The following is a 13,670-nucleotide window of genomic DNA, read 5'->3' on the forward strand; positions in this document are numbered from 1 at the left end:
CCTGAGCCTTTTTAGCGCAGCAATAGTCTCCACCCTGCAAATAACGACTTCAACCCAAGAAGCACTCTGAGCAGTGCCGCGGCGACAAGCCAGTGCCGACTCGGCCGCGCGGCAATACCGGGCTGCGATATAGACATACAGCGCAGCAGAAATGGTCAGCGCGCAGCAGCGGGCACGGCGGGGGTTCGATCGCTTAGGGCCGCCGTAAATCACAGCCGCGCTAACTACACAGTAGGCGGCTGGCCCGCGCACCCCAGCTTCTCGCCCACGCCGCATCCAGCTCGCTCCGCTCACGCTCCTTCCACTGGCCTTCCGCTGCCTCACCAGCCTGCGTATTCCCGTCGACTCCTGGGCCACTCCTCACTTCGCGATCGACTGCTGCTGACGCCCGGCGCCCATGCGCGCTTCCAGCCCGAACGCCCTCGCAGCCCGAACGCCCTCGATGCCGTCCGACACCAGCCGGTGGACCGCCTGCAACCGCCTGCAGGCGACGGGCCGGCAGCGAGTCCCGTCCGGCCAGCAGGCCCGCACCGCAGCGCACCGCGGCAGTCGCGCAGCAATTTGGCCCGTTTGTCCAAGTCAACCACACCACCTGATGTCGCCGTAGCCTGATTAGGCAAGCCCCAACTTTCGGCTCATTATTGTTTGAGGAGCTCCATGCGCTCGCATGACCTCGATTTCCCCAATCTGCCTGCGCCTTGCCTACTGTGGCCCACTCCCAACAGGCCTCTGCTTCGTTCCAGATGCGCTTCTGGCGTAGTCACTGCGCCCCTGCTGCCACCCTTCACACCGATGCTGCAACCGGCGAGTAAAAATACCGCCCCCCTCGCCCTCCTCTATACCGCCTCGCAGCCATGGAAATCCTATCTGTCGCCAGCCTCTTCTCTCTCCAACACTTGCTCCTCTAGCCCCGGCCGTCTCCTCCACGCTCGTTTGTCCCTGCGGCCTGGCTGTTGCGCCTCTTGCGTCCAGGAACGTGACGTCTAAAAAAAAGCGGGCTGCCCGGCCCACCTCTAATCACCAGACCGTCATGACCGCTGCAGCGCTGCCAAAGGTTCGTGAAGGACGTATATCAGTCTTCTGCTCTACATGCCCTCGACTTGATTTGCCTCTTCCCTCTCCCCGCGTTGCAACATGCCTGCCTTTTTCCGAAGCGCCTTGGGCTCTCTTTCCTCAGCGTGTACTGACTGCGAACACACCATCCAGCGCCTTGCCTCCATCCCCAGCAAACTCTCCGCGGATGGGAACAAGCGCTCCTCGACTGTGAAGCCGGCCAACAAGCCTTTCTCTTTCAACAACTATGCCTTCAAGCCTGCGCCCCAGCCGAGCTCACCGCATGTGCCCGTCGATCCGGCCGAATTGACCCGACGCCTGGAGCGCTACCTCGCTTCGTTGGAACCAGCATCTGATGCCGCAACGCTGCCCTCAAAACCCACCGCCAGCTCGGGGCAGGCGTCCTCAGCGGTTGCTGCACGAAACCCTGCTGGTCCCAGCCAGCAACAGAACAACAGTGGATCCAATCCGCAGTTGTCGAAGCTACGTACAGAGTCTGCCACGGCATCGGCACATTCGCTCGCTAGTCCAAGTTCGGGAGCTGCCGCAAGCCCCTCGAAAAAGCCTTCCAGAACAGCGCTTAACGGCGGCGCGGCGCTGTTGGCCTCGCGTACTGTCACCGATTTGCCTCGGTCTGATGAGGACCGGGCCACGCTGGAAGCGCTGCGTCAGGAGGCCAGGAGGGCGGCAAGGAGGTCAGTCGCGTTGCACGCGAGCAAAGGTCTCAATGCACCCGTCGCGGCCGGGGAGCTCGCGAAGCGTTTAAGCGCCCTGAACGGCAGCGGAGTCGACCCTGCCGTGAGTGCAGCTGTGCTGGCGCGGAGGCCATCACCTGCCCGGACCAACAGCGGCGGCGATGTGAGACGCTCCTCATCCGCCCGCGCCAACGAGAAGCGCACCCGCACTCCGGGACTCGACTTGCGCAAGTCATCTTCGATGCGCATCGCCGAGGCTCGGATCGCAGCGCTGGAACGCGAGCGTGAGAAGACACGGGCCAAGGAAACTCACGGCAACCGGAAGAGCGTGAGACGCTCCATGCCCGTTGGTGTCGATACGGACCAGCTGTGGCGTATCTACGTATCGACACAGCATGGGGCAAACTCGCAGGCTATGGCTATGGAGCGCCAACAGTCGTTGCGGAAGAGCGCTAGCGCTAGAAAGACAAGACCCCTCAGCAAGATCGACATTGATTTGGCAGGAACGAACGGAGGTAAAGTGCTACAGAAAAGCAGAAGCACCGGATGCGTCGAGCAAGGTGACGGTACGCTGATGAGCGGCGATCCGGGCAAGACTGGTGATTGTGTGCTTGCGAGACGCCCGGACTGGAGCCAAAGGGACGAGTTGGAAAAGCTGCCGCTTCATTCCCCTCTACACTTGCATTTTCCCGGGTTCGGCAGAAGAAGTAGTCTCGCCACGGAAACGCAGAGTGAGGATGAAAGAGGCGTCTCGTCAGATGCGGAGAGCAAGAGGAGGAGCAAAACGCCAGAGGTAAAGTCACGCTACAGGAGAAGTGTCTGTGTCGTCGGTGCCGCAAACCAGACTACATCATCATCGGCAACATCGCGACGCAGCCCACCGGAGCTACCGGGAGTGTTGCGCATCCCCAGCCCACGCAGCTCGGGCGATATTGTCACTCTCGAACAAATCTCTTCATCATCCCCACCGCTCTCATCCGCCACCACTTCGCCTCCGAGCATTACTCTCTCCCCTGTAGACTCACCGGACGCCATTCCCATGCATATCGGCTTCGGAACCACCACCGCTACCACCAATAACAACAACAGAGTCTACCGCAGTAGCAGCATGAGAAACAGCTCGCCACCTATGCTCCCAGCCCTCCGCCACTCCTCGTCCTTCGAGGCACGGATCCCGCAGCACCTAGTCCACTCCTCACCCGCGGACAGCCAGCGCCATCATCAGTCGTCATCCCATGCTCTCTTCACTAAATCATCAGGAGGAAAGCCTGCACCTATGGCTCCCTTACCGGAAGTCACCGCTCTGCCTGCCCCCGATCGGTCCTCAAAGAAAAGGCCGACCATGCCCCCGAGGCAGAAAACCTCGTCAACATATAACCTCGCGGCGGCGACGGCGACGGCAGCCGCTGAAAACAAGGCTCGCGGGCAGCGAGAACAAGGAAGCGTCACATCGCCCGCCTCGGCGGCGCCGTCTTCCGTGCCGTGGCCGGGTCCTTCTGCACCGGGGAGGGGAGGAAGAACGGTGATGGGAGCCGCTAGCGGCGTGGCGCAGGGCCAGACCCAGCACCAGCACCCACGTGCCGCGATGAGGGGAGCGAGAAGCCAGAGTGCGATGGAGATCAGGGTGAAAGCGGGTAGCAACAGCAACAGCAACGGCAGCAACAACAACAAGGCCCTCAACAGGAGGAAGAGCGTGACGTTTGCCTCGGCCACGGTCTCGTATTCCGCTCCCACCTCCTATGTGGGGGTATCAAGCGGCGTGGGCATCCTAAAGGAGGAGCAGCGGTCAGGTGCCGCCCGCAGGGGCATCCAGCGGTCATCGACCCTGCCGCCGCCACTGCCGATTAAGAGCAGGGATGGGGACGAAGGGAAGGCTAAGGAGAAGGAGATCGAGCCCGGGAACAACAATGCCGCCGCGAACGCGAAGACCCCGGCTCGACTGTCCTTTTGGCGCCGGGACAGCGGTAAGGTTGTTGATGAAGTCAATGCGATGAGCAGCGGGGGGGAAGAACATTCGAGCGGTGTGAAGAGCCCCAGTCGGCTGGCTTTTTGGAAGAAGGGGAAATAAAGGAGAGAAAGAGGAAGATGAGGGATGATAAGGGGTGGGATGGGACGGACCGGGGTGTGTGTTGTGTGTGTGAGAGAAACAGGTTTGGGTGGGCCTCGGTGAGGCCGCACCGTACATCTTGTATATGCTGCACATTTTCCTTTTGTCGTTTTTTTGTTTCTGCTTTCCCAGGGGATGATGGCATGGTGGTGCCCTCTCCATCTTGATTTTCTTTCTCCCTCTCACGTGGCGAAAGCGTACCACTGTCAATTTTGTCCCACAGATTTCCTTATATACCATATCTACTTTCGTTGTGATCGTTCAGCGTAGAGCGCATCGTAAAAGAATCCAATCTTACCAGTCGTATGTCTCACTAACAACAGAGTACTCTATTCATATGGATAGTTGAAGTAAATGATCATTGGTGTACTTTCTTGCATTATTTTGAAATAATTATCAACATCCCAATATTGACTTCATTGGTCCGTGCAGGAGAGCAGTGCCCCTCACAAGTCCAAAGAAGGATGATGTCAATCTTCCGCAAAGGCGTTGGGAACGTGACGTTGCAAGTTTTGCTCCTGATGTCTCCTCTCCCTTTTTTTCCCTTTCTCCTTGGAGATGGGGGAGCGCGTCACCTGCTCCGTTGTTCTCGCTTATGCTTGTCGATTGCCGCACTATAGGATCATCGTGATATTCTTGCCGCTTCTGACCTTTTACGATAAGTGAAGAAATAGTGAGGCACGTGTATAGGGATTTTGGGGGGGTCCTTGATTCAGCGGCTGGTTGGTGCTTCGTGCGTGTGTATGTGCATGTGCTCCAACCAATACTGTTCTCTCGGCTTCCCTTCATTATCGCACTCGTACTCTCTCTCGGCACAGCAGCCGCGAGGGTTGTAAATGGGAAGGGGCCGAGCCGCGTGGCGCAGCTCTGAGCTGCACGTCATCTGCCTTGCACACTGTGGAGCCCATGCGACCACATTGGAGCATGTGCGTAGTATCGAACGGTTCCGCAGCGGTTCACATGCTTCTTTCCGGCAGCGAAAGCGCTGCGGCGGTGTGTATGTAACAGATGTGAGACGAGGCGAAGCAAGAAGAGAAAGGCTGGGGCCTTGTGGACTGTGTTGGTTTCGTCTCTTGTCGCCGGGGCTTTCTCCCCATCTAATGCGTGTGTGTGTCTGGGTGTTTTGGAGGTTTTTCGTACTCGTTCGCTTCTCGGATAGGGGACTTCGCCTTTCGCGAGCCGAGTACGATCCGGGGGCCGGGCCCTCCAGAGTGCAACTTCCAAGCTACTTTCGTGGAGACACGACTAAGACAAGGTGGAGACCGTGTATAATACCGAGGTGAAGAATAAGAGAGTAGAGGACAAGGGTATATATGCATGTGATGCAACTCATTGGGATAGAGGAAGGGCAGGGAAATCTCTGACCGGTCCCCCGCCACGGTGATGAGTACTCAACGGGGGAATTTGGAACGAGCGATCTAACTATTGACCCTTTGCCCCGGGATTCCAAAGGGAGTGTGTGGAGGTCTGCTGGGTGGAGTGGGGGATCCACAATAGATTGCTTTTCCGACGAAGACTTATTTTTGTGTATAGTTCTGCGATAAGTGCGGATGAGAACGTCCCAGAACATGGGATATTCTGAGACACGCGCACGCTATGCGGTTCTTCCTCCTTTGCGCCATACTTCGCTTAGACGAGTGGGCTCCTTTGGAGGGAGGGAGCGTGCGTGATTCGTTAGTTTAGCTGATGAGGGGTGGAGCGAGCTCTTTTTTCGTCACGGCGATCATTTTTTTCATTTTCCCTATTGTGTTGGCAATGCGCATGGGTGGAGGTTTGCTTTGATGCCGATTAGTGATGGACGGTTTGCAGTAGTCTACGGGGCTGCACGCACAATGATGGTGAAAGTGGAGGTGAGTGTGGTGAAGTCCACTGTTTTACGCTCCTCGGTCTCTTGCTCTCTCATCGTGCATCTGGCAAAGCCGTGCTGCATTCTGCTGTGTTTGCGATCCGACGGGGCAGCGGGTGTCAGTGCGGGTCTCGAGACCATCGTGCACCTTATGCGCCCCCGGCACGCATGTTCACTGCCGGTTTCAAGAAGCGCAGACATCCGGACGCTGTGGGCCGATTCTGGCGCTCTTCATCGACAAGCAGCGAATCGATTTTTGGCAAGAAAGGGTACGCGATGGGGACCGAGCAGGAGTCAGCAAGCGCGTTGAGAGTCAGCGGCCGAGGTGGAGACATTCACAGCTGAAGTAGCTGACAACCTGTGCATGTGGGGCGGCCCCTGTCAGTCTAGCCTGTCGCTCATCCGCGCAAACGTCCAGCGGAGGGTGCTCTTCTCGTCGGCTGAAGTACAGACATGGGCGGCGACGGCGGAGTAAAAAGTCGGGACGGGCGCTGATTGATGTCGAGGTGGCCGCGTCTTGTGCTGTATTAGAGCTCAAGCGCGGGGTGCACGCAATCGCGTCCATCATGGTTAAGCTTAATTGATGTCGAGAATGGCGGCATGGATGCTGATCTTCCCAGTTGTTGCTTTTGCCGCATGAGGGGAAGGGGGTGTCGGCGAGTCGGGGCCGCAGGCTGGCGGCGAGTCGGGGCCATGGGCGGCACGGGGGTGGTGGACTATAGATAGTTCCTCACTCATGGCAGCAGCTGCTGCTGCCGGAGACACCAGCGGTGCTGCGCGAAAGAGGCAGGTCCAGGGCAGCTGCACGGCTTCAGAGCGTGGCGCGGGATGATCAATCGTACGACAGATCTGCGGTTTGGCTGGCATTATTGAGATCGGCTTGTCGCTCGAGCTGACGGGAGGACGCGGAGAGCGGAGAGCGGGGCGGTGGTGGAAATTGCCAACGCCCGTCGTCATCGCCGTTGGCCGTCCCCATGGCGGTGGCAGCGATGACGGCGATGACACAGCGGGCGTCGTCCGGAGCGCTAGCGCATCTCCGCCGGCTGCGAGATGGCGCGACGGGGAATTAATGTCTGGGGTGAGGTCTGGATAGAGGCGGCCGCTGGCCCTAGGGCTGGCCGGGGCACCCAATGGGAACTGTGTCTGGGATCCCGCTGCAGCCGTCAGAGTGAGGTCACGGCGCGCGAAAGCTTCCTCTGTGCCCTGAGGTCTCCCCTGAGCGGGAGCGCGATGGCACAATGGCAGCCATCAACCATCAACGCCATGCGGCGGGCTGCGCCGGCGCCCAGTGCTCCGCCGACGGCTGCAGCACAGTGGGCCGCTGCGCGTGTCGCGCAGGCGCAGGCGCAGGCTGCAGCGGCGCCCTCGCAGGAGGTCGCAGGTCGGTCGACCAAAGGAGATCTTCCGGGGCGATCGGAGATTCCCTCCTTTCTCGGTAAATCTCGTATTATACTAGGGGGTGGTCAATCCTAAATCGATTCTAGGTTGATTCTAAATCAATTCAAAATCGAATAAAAATTGATTTGTTAGTTATTAGTTAGTAATTAGGGTTAGGAGGGTTAGGGTTAGGGGGATTAGGGTTAGCTTTAGGAATCTCCATTTTTAGGTGTTGTGGGTGTTGAGGGTTAGGGGGGGTTGGTATTAGGTCGTGGGTGGCGGTAGTAAAGATACCCCCGACCTTGGCGATAAGGCGTTTGGTCGACCGACCTGTAGTCTCCCCTCGCAGCAATCTCAGACACGCGGACTCACGGGCCCCCGCGGTGAGCGATGATCTGCTGCGATCAGAGTCTTTTGACGCCGGAACGGCCGCCACACCTTCCCCGGGCGAGTAGGAAGCGTTCCAGCGTGAGCTTGCCAGGTCTGGCCCGCCCAGCTGCAGCGCGACGAGCTTGTGGGCTGCCCGCCCAGCTACCAGCCCGGCTACCCAGCTGGGCCACCACAAGCGCGCCATCATCAGCTCCCGTCCCTCGCCCTCGCGGCTGCGGCTCCGCGCGCTGAGAGCTGCCATTGCGGGCGCTGGGCCGGGCGCTGGTACGGGCGTACCCGGCACCTGCGCTTGCGTCCGTATCGCGCGCTTGCGCGAGGATATATGGCGATGCTCAGCGCCGTGGGCGGCGGGCTGCGGGCTGCGGGCTGCGGGCTGCCTGCTCCGCTGGCGACGCCGTGACGCCCCGACCCCAATCCCTGCCCGGCCGTTAGAAGAAAAGCAGGCGCGCGGGTTCGCAGCGAATGCGCAGCCGAGAGCGGTCTGCTGCGTCAAGGATACCGGGGCGCTACCGCGCTCACAGCGCTCGCGCATCGCTGTATCGCCGCCGCTCTCCTCTGCACCATCCTGCATCCTGCCTGCACCCAGCGGCAGTCCCGCCCGCAAGCCATCCCGGCGCCTCTCGCGTGAGCCCCCCAACGTGCATGCTCGCTGCGAGTCCTGCGACCGCAACCCCTGCCCTCGACTCGCCGCCGGTGTTTTTTCCCAAATGACGCTGGCGCAGCGACAAGGGGTCGGTGGTAAGAACGGTCATCGGCGTCCGTCGATAGAAGTGCCCTCCGACCGCGCACCAGCAGCTCCAGGCCACACGTCCGCGTCCCGCGCCTCTTCAACCTCCGCTGCCCACCATCGCGACCAGCTAGTCTCTCCGTCATCTTCTTCCCACGCCCGCTCGAACGCCCTGCTCCCGCCGCTGCGCCTCGCAGACTCGCCGCCGCCCGCGCCGTCCAAGGATCCGCTCCTGCAGCTGCAGCACCCCTCGCCTGCGCCGCCCGCCACGACCCTGGCGCCCTCCGTCGCCCTGCAACACCAAGCCCGCACCAAGAGCGTCTCCACCGCCAGCCCGCCCAAGCTGCCGCGCCCGGCGCTCGGCTGCAGGGCCAATTCCGCGCCCCACGTCCCAAAGCAGTCGCCGTATCCCCCGCATGGCGGCGCAAAGAATGGTCACGTAGCCTGCGCGCGGCACCCCAACGCCAGCGACAGCAGCGACAGCAGCGACGACGACGGCGACGCCATCAGCCGCGATCCCTTCTTCCTGCGCTACCAGAGCATGATCCAGCGCCTCGCCGAACAGGGCCCCGGCGACCCCGACGACCCCCTCCGCAAGTCCCCAGAGCAGCAGAAAAATCACAACGCCCCGATGGATGCGCAGGCACGTACCCTCCCCGCCCCGGCGCGTCCCACCCCGGCCCCCGCTGACCGTCGAGCCTTGCAGGCCGTGGAAGACATCAATATCGGCGTCATTGGCGACTCCGACGTGGGCAAGACGCGCTTCATCGACTGCGCCTTTGACCTGCGCGCCCACTCGCACGCGCGCACCGCCACGCGCAAGATGTCCATTGACGGCACCGTGTACACGGTGCGCCTGATCGAGATCCCCTTCGAGGAGCTGGACATTGAGCACGACGACCGCATCTGCTGGCCGGGAAAAATCGACGACCTGCCTGCGCCACGGATCGACGGTGCGCTGATGCTATACGACGTTATGAATCAGGAGAGCCTGGCACAGGTGCCGGGCATGCTAAGTCAGTATATCCCGCGTTCCCCATTTCCGGCAGCGCCACGAGCCGGCAGCTCGGAGCACGATCAGATGCCCGTGGGCCTGGAATTTGCGCGCCGATCGCAGCCCAACCGTCTTGTCGGGCGTCGCGGCTAACCTTTTCTTGCTCCTGCGCAGATGTCGTCCAGAAAGCGGCGTTGCCATGCGTGTTGGTCGGCTGCAAGTGCGACAACCACCCGGCCCATCGCCAGGTGGATCCGGCCGTGGTGGAGCAGCGCGCGAAGACGCTGGTCGGCGACTTGCCCGCGTTTCAAAGCTCAGACCGTTCGCCCGAAAGCCAGCGAATCTGTCTTTCTGTCATGCTGCGGGCTATTCTTGCATCGCGACAGGGTGAGTGCATCTACACGAACGCCTGCCCCTCTTCGCCCCTGGTCCCTGCCCGCCGCGCCGCCGGCCATGGATGCGGCGCGTGCGCGCTCGGTCCGTTGGCGCAGTCCCATATAACATTACGCACGCAGCTGTCGTTTCATTGCTGCAACATGTTTCACGCTTGCCGCCTTCCACCCATATATCCATTCTTCCGCGCCGCTCTGCCTCTTAGCGTACCGTGGACTGTTGTCTGACGTCGTTTCCACTTAAGATACCCCCGCCAGCAAGCTGGCCGCCGCACAACGCCGCCGCGCCACTTCCAACTCATCCGCCCTGCAGCCCGTCTCTCCACGCCCCAGCTGGAAGCGCCGGCATGAGCGTGCGAGCTCCGAATTCTCCGGTTCGCGTCTGAAGATCCTCTCAGACAACGATGCAGAAGCGCGCGCCAAGAACCGCGCTCCCACCAACTCCTTCCTCGAACTCGAAGAGCCCCTCGGCTACGAGTCCTACGGTTCCGACGGCGCCGACTCCTCGGACTACGAGCCCAGCATCATCTCCGTCATGCCCTCTGATGAAAATGGCTACACATTCGAGCAGCTCGTCGACCGCCTCGTCTCCCAGCCGCTTTCCAAGCAGGACACCAAATTCGTCTCCATCTTCCTTGCCCTCTATCGGAAGTTCGCCGCCCCGAGCCAGTTGCTCGAAGCCCTCATTAAGCGCTTCGATGCGCTCGAGCACGACAGGAGCCCGCAAATGGTCCGAACCATAGCGCAGCTGCGCCACCTGTCGATCATGGAGCAGTGGCTCAGCTCATACCCGGGTGATTTTGCTCACCCCATGACGAAACGCATGGTGTTCTTATTCGTAAACCGGCTCGCCAGCAACCGCATCTTTGGCGTTGCCTCCAAGGAGATCTTGGCTGATCTCGAAGCTGTTGTGGAAGACGACGATACCGACTGGGCTTGCAGCGACAAGCACCGCGAGAACGCACTGTACGGCCACTCCATCTTGAACGATGTGATGGAGGACGAACTGCCCAAGAGCGCAACGGAGCTTACCATTAGCATTACGCGCGGTTCCGGAGCCACCTCGGACACGGCCACCACCACAGGTTACCCCGAACGCTCCGTCAGCACCTCCACCACGGCCACTAGCTCCTCTCAAACAATGATGAACGCCATTGAGCAAGCTCGACAACAGGCGAAGCTGCTTGTCCCCATTCCACGCGTCACTCTCACCAAGACACAATGGCACCTGCTGATGGGCGAGTCGGAAGAGAACATCGCACGAGAGCTGACACGCGTGGACTGGATAATGTTCCAGTCCATCAGGCCTCGCGACCTGGTGCGGCATGTGAGCCTGAACGCGGCGGATAAGAAGAAGTGCAAGAGTTTGGAGAACGTGGACCGGATGATCGAGCACTTCAACCACCTGGCCTATTGGGTCACCAATTTCATCCTGCTGCGGGACAAGCCAAAGCACCGCGCTTTGATGCTCGAGAAGTTCATGAAGGTTGCGCGCAAATTGCGTGAGTTGAACAACTACAACTCGCTCGGCGCCATCCTCGCAGGGTTGAACGGAACAGCGATTCACCGCCTTTCAGCAACACGCGATCTCCTCTCGCCTGCCACGGCCAAGGACTTCATGAAGCTCGAGATCCTCATGGGCACGCAAAAGAGTCACTTCGCTTACCGTCTGGCGTGGGAGAACAGCTCGGGCGAGCGTATCCCGTACCTTCCCCTTCACCGCCGCGACCTCGTCTCTGCCGCAGAGGGCAACTCCACTTTTGTCAACGACCCACAACGACGCGGATCCAATGCCGGTCTTCTCGGCGGTAACTCAAGCCCCCGATCGGGTAGTCAATCAGCGAATGCGGAGGCCCTCAGCGCACTGACCGGTAGCGCCGGTAACGCGGCCGCGCTGCAGGCCGCTCTCAACAGATCGAGCGCGCAGGAGAAAGAAGCGCCTCCGAGTGGCGTCGAGGGCAAAGAAAGAATCAACTGGAAGAAATTTGCAATCATGGGCGAAGTGATTGTTGGCATGCAACGAGCTCAGGGCTTCCCCTATCCGAACATCGCGCGCCACGACGATGTGAAGAGCATGGTGCTGGATGTGAGAATCTGCAAGGATGATGACGTAAGTTTTGATGGTTGCGGTGGATTTTCGTTGGCTGACATGCGACTACAGGAGCTGTACGACCGCTCCACCAGCCTGGAGGCTGTCGGTGCGGCTGGCGAACCCCGACGAAGGTTTGCCAACTGGTTTCGTCAATAAAACCCAGCGCCGGGGGGCTCCACTTCCAAGGACACAGCTCAAAACGCAGTCTTCGCCGTTCTTCGGAGCGATCGGGCAGCTTGATCTGGAAAAGGCAGAACGCGAGGAACGCATGCGAAAACGCAACGAGAGGAGGCAAAAGTCCCTGTCGTCGATTCCAGGACGCGCGATTCCCCGACAGAGCAGGCTTGCCGCCAGCATCCTCTATTGAGAGCGGAGAGAGTCGGACTGCGTTGAGTGACTGTGAAGATGGACCAAAAGAGTGGAAACCAAGTATAATTTTTTTTTCTATCACTACCAGGAGGGACAATGCGGCATTTGCTGCACTCGGTCTACCATGAACGGGCGTTTTGTCACAGACCATTGGATACCCATGTTGTCGAGCGGGAAAAGAAAGGAGGCATCGTAATCATCGCATTTTCATATGCCACACACCACGACATGTACTCGCCGCATACCATCATACCGTCTATTCGTCTCCTTTGTCGTTTCTTGCATGGCATGGCATGGAGGGTCTCAAATTTTCCGTCGTTTCTTCTCCTTGATCCGAGAGGCATGTGGCGTCTGAGCGGGGGTCGATTGACGATCAGCCGGGTTGCAGGGGGAGGTGGGTCGTCTGTTGGCCATTGAGAGATGAGCATCCGAGTGTTTCCTCGTCATTCCGCGGGTGGTTATCTGTTTTTCCGCTGCTGCTTCACATCATCTGAGCGTTGACATTTTTCGTTCCTGGTTCGTGCCCCTTTTCTTCTGAGCGTTGATATTACTTTTTGTCACGGTCATACCAATATCGGAGCAAGGGAAAGATCTCGGGCAGAGATTGGTTTCGGGTCTCATGTGTCTGTCTCTGTTCTTGTCTTATCTGTACCTGGGATTCACTTCCATGTTCGGGTTGTTCCTTTTTTTTTTCTCTTCTCTTTTTTTCAATATCGAAGACAAAAAAAATACCCCTACCCGATTCTTCTGGGTTATCTTTTCATTTTCTCGCATTTCACTCATCTATATATCTCCCTTTTGGTTGGCCATAGCGTTGAGAGGGCAGGCGGGGTATCACTGGGTCAATTTCTTTTTTTATTTGTGTGTAAAATATTCACACGTATCTAGTTGTGGTGGGAGATCGGACGTGAACGGCAGAGAACTGGGAGAGTGGGATCCAGGACCCTTTTTCCAAGTCGATGAAGAATGCTCGAAGCACATGGTACATAGGTTGGAGAAGAAGGGGGGGAAAAAAGACAAAGGACTGCATGATTTACGCATATGTTTTGTTCTGACGCCGCCGACGTGAAGTGTATAAGCGCCCGGACGGGATGTCGCCATAGAGTTCTTCTGGCTGCGTTCTACTGATTTTCTCAGGAGGTTTAGAGCATCAGTGGCGCAGAAACTTGGACGCCTCTACGTAATGGGCGTGGCGGGGCGGCGCAAATGCTAGCCAACTGTCCCCCTCCACATCCATCCCCTCCCCTTTTCTCCGCCCTCCTTTCTCTACTCTTCACCTGCAGGGGCAAAGCGTACGAGGATCGACGGAGAAGGAGGGGCGAGTCACACGCAAGCCGTTGTGCGTGTGACTTGGAAGAATGTTCAGCTAAGGTTGGCTAGAACGTGCGAAAAGAGGGGTCAGTCGACGATAAGAGACGGGATGATTTTTTAAGCTTCTTCGATGATCCTTCCACGATCCTTCGGTGCATGGCGCCGTCTCTTTTTCCCGGCGCACTGATAGGGCGACGGGGGAGGAGAGGCGTCGTGGGCTGCAGGAGTGGAACGCTAGGGGCGAAAAAAGGTGGATGGAAGGACGGATGGAAGGCCACGAAGGAATGTGCGACTGGCGGAGGGGGGGGGGGGGGGGG

At 59.2% G+C, this 13,670-nt stretch overlaps 2 protein-coding genes across 2 annotated transcripts; both read left to right on the plus strand.

The window, feature by feature from the left end:
• Window positions 1-1,134: 1,134 nt before the first annotated feature.
• BKCO1_3100041 lies at window positions 1,135-3,816 on the plus strand (the record flags this gene model as incomplete). Its single annotated transcript, XM_020274316.1, has 1 exon — window positions 1,135-3,816. The coding sequence occupies one exon, from the start codon at window positions 1,135-1,137 to the stop codon at window positions 3,814-3,816; it is 2,682 nt and encodes an 893-aa protein (XP_020129561.1).
• Window positions 3,817-8,175: 4,359 nt separating this feature from the next.
• BKCO1_3100042 (ras guanyl-nucleotide exchange factor) lies at window positions 8,176-11,829 on the plus strand (the record flags this gene model as incomplete). Its single annotated transcript, XM_020274317.1, has 4 exons — window positions 8,176-9,211; window positions 9,364-9,576; window positions 9,827-11,691; window positions 11,743-11,829. 4 exons carry the CDS (start codon window positions 8,176-8,178, stop codon window positions 11,827-11,829), a joined length of 3,201 nt encoding a protein of 1,066 aa, XP_020129560.1.
• Between the last annotated feature and the right edge of the window lie 1,841 nt (window positions 11,830-13,670).

This window comes from Diplodia corticola, assembly GCF_001883845.1.
Source record: "Diplodia corticola strain CBS 112549 chromosome Unknown scaffold31, whole genome shotgun sequence".
In the NCBI taxonomy this organism is placed as follows: domain Eukaryota; kingdom Fungi; phylum Ascomycota; class Dothideomycetes; order Botryosphaeriales; family Botryosphaeriaceae; genus Diplodia; species Diplodia corticola.